Source organism: Pteropus vampyrus, unplaced genomic scaffold, assembly GCF_000151845.1.
Source record: "Pteropus vampyrus isolate Shadow unplaced genomic scaffold, Pvam_2.0 Scaffold388, whole genome shotgun sequence".
Taxonomy (NCBI): Eukaryota; Metazoa; Chordata; class Mammalia; order Chiroptera; family Pteropodidae; genus Pteropus; species Pteropus vampyrus.
This window is the reverse complement of record NW_011889169.1, coordinates 273627-279959: the sequence shown is the minus strand read 5'-3', so window position 1 is coordinate 279959 and position 6333 is coordinate 273627. Positions and strand designations below refer to the sequence as shown.

At 54.8% G+C, this 6333-nt stretch overlaps 1 protein-coding gene across 1 annotated transcript; it reads right to left on the bottom strand.

Moving 5' to 3' along the window:
• Positions 1–345: 345 nt before the first annotated feature.
• Positions 346–5996, bottom strand: TCF15 (transcription factor 15). The gene is made up of 2 exons (XM_011380104.2): positions 5396–5996; positions 346–827 (listed from the first exon to the last, which is right to left on the bottom strand). Exons 1-2 carry the CDS (start codon positions 5912–5914, stop codon positions 753–755), a joined length of 594 nt encoding a protein of 197 aa, XP_011378406.1. The 5' UTR covers positions 5915–5996; the 3' UTR covers positions 346–752.
• Positions 5997–6333: the final 337 nt, after the last annotated feature.

Sequence of the window (6333 nt, the reverse complement as noted above, 5' to 3'; positions counted from 1 at the left end):
GTAGCTGGAGGACAGGAGATAACTGTTGGTGATACCCTATCACCAACTCTTTTTCCATATACCCTCTTGCACCTTTTGAATTTTGAACCATGTGAATGAATATATTCCTTATTCTAAAATAAATAAAATTAAGGTTTCTTTACCAACCACACAGACAACTAACAGGTGTTCAAGAAGACTGTGAGGGAAGTTTAGTTATCTTCACTTCCGCAGAGGGGTCTTCCTGCCTTTCCTCAAGCACCCCCCTTTCCAGGGCACAGGGCAGCACCTGTGATGTCTGTGCCTCTGCCAAGGCCCAGGAGAGGGGTCGTCTCTGACCTCTGATGTCCCCAGGCCCCTCCTTTCCTCAGTTGGGAACATCTTTTATTTAAAAATACCTTTTATTTTAAACCCACCAATTTCTCTCTCTCTCTCTCTCTCTCGCACACACACACATGCACACACTCATGCACAGACATGCACACACCCTTTGTCACCAACAGTCTTTGTTTTTCCAAAAGTTTTGCCTTGTCTCTGACCAGTCAGAGCTGGGGCCAGCTGGATGGGTCTTCACAGCTCTCCAGGGTGGAGTGGAGATGTCCTAGGGGGCCTGCCCAGAGGGTCATGGGCCCAAGCCATTGTCCTCTGGCTCTGCACAAAGGAGGGGTAGGATTGGCTCCTGGGATCTGTCTTCTCCCTTGTTCAACCAGTGGCTGGCCTCTGGCCTCTTTTTCCAGGGTCCTGCTTGGAGCAAATACCACAGGGGTCCAGGCTCATCTCCGTGGCACTCGAAGGGGGGCCACCCCCCTCACCTTCAAGCAGCTGCCCCCCAGATCACGACGGCCACCCTATGAAGGGGGGAGAAAGAGGTATTAGGAGGTTTGATCAGATGACCATGAACATTGAAACTAACCTCTATGTCCAAAAATAGGGGACTTAATAAATAATCACAGTTAGCCACACAGTAAAGTTCTCTGCAGCACAAGGCGGAAGAAACTCTTTATGGACAGAGAGGAAATGATGGCGACATAACATTGTTTAAGGGCAAAAGCAAGAACTGAGAGAGAGGGCACATAAGAAATTGCTAATGAATTTCCTTAGAGAAGAGTAATTTGATGACGGGGAGACAAAATGGGAGGGAGGCTTTTTTACTTCCTTTGCTCTTTTTTACCTTTTTTGTTTCTTCCCCCTGTGATTTGTTGCTTTAAAAAAAACTGAATACATTTTAAATCATATTTTATACCGAAGGGCAAAACAAACACCACAGTGGTTCTCCCCACTGCCCAGCTTATGTCCAGTGACTTACTCATCGACCTCAAAAGTAGACTATGGATTTCTGGCCTCCTTGTCTTCTTTCAGGGTGTTCCTTCGACCAGGAAATATGCTCTCTGGTCCTGTCTCCCTGTGAAGGTTTCTCTATTCCTACAATTGCCTAGCGCTTCCTGTCTTTCCTGGGACATTCCAACAGGATAACTCAGAAGAGTAAGACTGGTTTTTCTTTGTCCCTCATCAGGCTGGGACCTGGGGGAAAGTTCTTCACTCTGTGACCCCAGTTCCAGCCCAAGGCCTACATGGAGGAGGGGCCAACAGATGCTGCTTGAATCAGTGGTGCCCACTGGAAGAGGAGCTAATGGTGGCAAGCGCTTGAAGCCACCTGTCCTTTTACCCTGCAGAGGCAGTCTCTACCCAATATTTGGAGATCCGACAGTGGGTTTCATCCTCGCTGAAAGCCAATGAGGTCACAGACATTAAAGCACTCCCACTTTGGAGGCCTCAAGCCATTGAATGACTGGTCCAGAGGCACCGAGCCAGTTGGTGAAAGGGCTGGGCTGGAAATCCATGTTGTCCAAGTTTGTCCTGTTTCCAAGACCCAATGGTGTCTGACATCCCACTGTAATTGCTCACCCCCTAAGCCTGGTAAGGTGATGGGACAGGCATCTTTCTCAGCCAGCCAGAGCAATAGCTGACCATCTGGGAGCTCTGCCCCCTGCTCCCCTCCGCCCTTGGGCCCAGGTTGGGGCAGATCCATCCAGATGTGAACCCAGCCTCCCTCGAGGCTTTCTGGGCCCAGGGACAGCATGTTCATTCACAGGCAAGGCTATTTTGAGGGCTGAGGCCACAGTCCCAGCAGAGCCTGGGGCTTGGGCTTCTCAGACAAACTCTGGCTTGAGTGTCTGAGAAGGGGGGTTTGAGGGTAGGAGGAGGGGTGTGGGAGAATGGGGTATAGTGTTGAGGATGGGGGCTAGAAAATCAGCCTCCCACTCTCTCACTCTGTGTCCTCAGGGACAGGGAGAGCCACCTCCATCGCAAGTCTGGCAGTCATCGAGAGACCTTGGTTCCAAGAGAATAGTGGGACTGTACACCTCCCTGAACCTCAGTTTCTTCATCTATAAAATGGGGACAAAAATAATTCTACTTGCCAGCCCAGGGTGTAGTAAAATGCAATTGTAGCTGTGAAAGAGGCGTATAAACTGCCATGAGTACTTCTAAGAGGCCCTGAGTAGGCCCAGCTTTTTTGTCCCTTAGGAACTCAGCACCAAGGGCTCTGGGAAGCACCAGGGTTAGGAGTTGGGTCCCAGTGAGACAGATCTGGGCTTCAGTTCCTGCTCTGCCTTGGACTACCTGTTGGACTTCAGGCAAGTGATTTCACCTCACCAAGCCTCGGTTTCCCATGTGAAAAGCGGAGTTACTGTGAGGATTATACACGTTAACGCAGGTAGAGCCCTTAGCAGTGTCAGGAACATAGTAAGTGTTCCATGAATGTTCATCAGTATTATCATCAGCATCATCTGGTAATGTTGCCTCCTCGCCCCACTGCCCTCTGTGCCACTTCTGTTTCTGAGCTGGGTACACCAACTGCGGAGGGCCTTATGAGACAATCCTACCCTACTCTCACCCTTAAGTGACAAAAGGGGAAACAAGGCAGAGACAAGAACCCTTTTTCCATTTTCCACTTGCTATTTCTGCTACGGAGGGCCACCCTTAGCCTCTCCTTACACAGGAAGATGTTCCATGGAGATCCCAACCCCAGAGCAGACAGGTAGGAGGGAGATGGTAGCTCACAGTGAAGGGATAGGGTCTGAAGCCTTGGAGCTATCTGGCCCCCAAAGCTCAGAAGGGAGCCCCCCAGGAACTCTCCAAGATAGTTTTCTTCCAGTTGAGTCTTCGAGGGGCCAGAGCTGGCCAGGATTGCCCCTTTCACCTATTCCCAGAGGAGCCTGTGGGGTTGAGAGCATAGCTTCTGCAGCCAAATTTGGCTGGGTTCTTGGTCCCATAGACAGATTCCAGGGAAGCAGCCAGATCCAGACGAGGCCCGATGATCTGTGGGACTGACCTGAGACTCACAGAGAAGCCGCCCTGCTTACCTGCTGTGGGGGTGGGCATGTGACGGACAGACATTCTCCCCCAGGCCTGTAGTTACAGGGCTCTCCCACACTAATCTTTCCCACCTCTCTATCAGGCAGGCCTGGGTTAGAATCCTGACTCCATCAAGGGCTATCACTGACCCAGGGACAGCATCTCTAAGCAGGTAGGGATAAACAGAGCACCTCCTTCCCTGGTTGCTGAGGGGTTTAAAAATAACGTGTGAAGAGTGCTTAGTACAGGAAATCAGTGATCATCCAGACTGCTGTGATTAATGTCACTGGCCAGTCTCTGCCTCTCTTTTGTGTTCTGCCTCCTTCAACACCTTCCCTTTTCCTTCTCTAGGCCATGTTTTCTGACCCCCGCACTCTTGCCATGCCCTTCTCCTAGAACACCTGTACCTACCCCCTCATCTGCCTGCTTCTATTCCTAAGCATCCACCAGGAATTTAGCCCCTAGGTTGGGGACTTCTTTTGGGTTATGACAGTCCCTTTGTGTACCCCCTCCCCACCATCAGACCACAGTATCCAGGTCCTCATCTCCTTGCCCTTGGCCTTGACACCACACTGGGAGTTCCTGATTGTGGTGGGTGGAGACCCACAACCTGCTTCTCTGGCAATGCTCTCAGAGCCAACGCAAGGCAGCTGTTGGGTAGTTAAGGTTTGCTGAACTGAATGAATGGGTGAAAGGTGGTCAGGGAATATCACTGAGGGCCCGGTCAGCCCTTCACACTCCAGGCTGGACACTAGAAAGCCCACCTCAGCTTTCCAAACCTGGAGCACTGACTGGGCCATGGCTAGGAGCAGCAGGGACTCTCAAGAGAGTGCAAGTCTAAGCCTAAGAAGACTGATTTAGGGAAAGTGAGGCAGCCAGGCTGTCAGTACGATGAGCCAGAAGGGAGTAGTCTGAGGCTAGGATACAAAGGCTTCCCCAGAAGAGAGTGAAGCAGGGGACCTAGGGCAGCCAAGACAACCCAAGACTGGGCCTGACTCCAATCTCCCACACCGTTTCACTTTCCAAGTCTGTGGGCCAGTCTCAGCCTCAGTTTCCCCAGATGTAAGTGGTAGCTTCTGGAATCCAAAGTTTTCACACAGACCAGCTTCTCTACTGTAGGAAAAGCCCAGGCCAGAAGCAGGAAAGGTGGGTGATGAAGCAGGATCCTTAGGGCCTGGGCAGGAGGAGAACCAACTTTCAGCCAGGAGAGCCCCCTTGGCTACCGCTGCTGCTACCCAGCCTCATCCACCACCGACCAGCCTGCTTCTCATCCTTACCCAGGACAGACCACAGGAGCTTTACTCCAGCTCTGCCCAGCTGACTCAACAGTGCCCTCCCCCAACACTGAGGGCTGGGTGACCTCAGGGGACTCCATTCTTCACTCCTACTGCTCATCAGTTGGGTACCTCAGGCTCTTGGGTGGGGGCAGGTATGCCCTTTTCTTCTCAGTCTCCTGCCCTTAGATCAGGTCTTGGATAGGGGACAATTGTTTCAAGGTCGAGGTAGCTCAGAGACACACATAACCAAGCAAGCCCAGAGCCTGCCTCTGGCTTCCCAGCTGAGTAAATGCTGGCATTTACTCTCTGAGCCTCAGAGTCTCATCAGTGAACTTCAAAGCCTCATCAGTAATAACATGGGCAGAATCACTACCTGCTTGATGAAGACCTTGTGAAGGAAAAAAAAAAAAAAAAGACCAGGAGCGCATCTCGGTACAAAGAGCTGAATAAATGATGGCCTTTGTTATTATTTCCTCATGCTCTCTTCCCAGCACACCTTTGGTTAGTTGGGGTAGGAGGGGGTGTCCTTCGATGAGCAGTCTGCATCTTCTAAGCCAAGCGTGAGCTCTGGGCTTTCCTGCTCCCCTTTTGATTGGGAGACATTAAGCGAGTTCTGTTCCATACCAAACCCTGGACTTGGAGCACCGCACGCCCGACGAACTCCACGTCGCGTACCCCTCTCTTCACCTCTCTCTTCTCCGCCCTCTTTTGCGCCCTAAAAGGCCCCGTCCCCCGCTTACCCCTGACGCCACGGCCGCTGTGCCGGAGCGCCGCGCACTCACCCCCTTGCGCTGGTTGCTGAGGCAGAAGGTGCAGATGGAGCGCGGCTGGCGGCCGCCGTCGGGGGCTGCGGGGACGGCGCTCTTGGCACTGCCCGCGGCTCGGAAGCACGGCTGCCCGTCGTCGGCCGCGTCGCCCAGCAGCAGCACGTTGGCCAGGTGCGCGATGTAGCTGGACGCCAGGCGCAGCGTCTCGATCTTGGACAGCTTACGGTCCACCGGCTCGGTGGGGATGAGCGTGCGCAGCGCCGTGAACGCCGTGTTCACGCTCTGCGTGCGGTCCCTCTCCCGCGCGTTGGCCGCCTGCCGCTGTCGCACCACCACGACCGGGCCCGCGCCGCCGCCCGCCCGCCGCCCGCCCCCGGGGCCCGGGCCGCGCCGCGCCGCCTCCAGGCCCTCGCAGCAGCCAAACGACTGGTCGGAGGCGTCGCTCTCGCTTCGGTTCTCCTCGTCCTCGCTCAGCAGCCGCACGTCCGGGTACAGCACGTGCGCGCCGACGGGGCGCAGCAGCGCGAACGCCATGGGCGCCCGACAGCGTCCCTCGGTGCACTGCGTCCCAGCCCTCGCCGCGGCCCACAGTGCGCTCCCGCGCGCTCCCACGGCCCAGCCGGCCGCCGCCTTATAGCCGGGGGAGGGGCCAAGCACGCGGCCGCCCAGGCCGGGGCGGGGGGCTCCGCCCTGGCCAATAGGGACGCGCCCGCTGCGTCCCGGCCAATGGCTACTCGACTGCCGCCCCCGTTCATCAGGTTGAAAGCGGCCCGCGAGCCGGTGACCCGCCCTGAAGGCTCCCAGTTCCCGTGGGCGAGCCCGGCAAATGCTGGGAGTCTGGGTGGGTGGGTGGGGTGGGGTGTGCGCAAATCCGGACTCGTTACCCTCAGCCTAGATCCGCAGAAACAATGCGGCAGATCCTTTTCTCTGTCTGGGTTTCAGTTTCCTCGTTC

Excerpts from the sequence above, each read along its gene's own strand:
- TCF15 (XM_011380104.2), bottom strand. The coding sequence starts at position 5,914 with ATGGCGTTCGCGCTGCTGCGCCCCGTCGGCGCGCACGTGCTGTACCCG. Across the intron at positions 828-5,395 it reads TCAGCAACCAGCGCAAGGGG|GGTGGCCGTCGTGATCTGGG; the intron begins GTGAGTGCGCGG and ends CCCCCTTCATAG.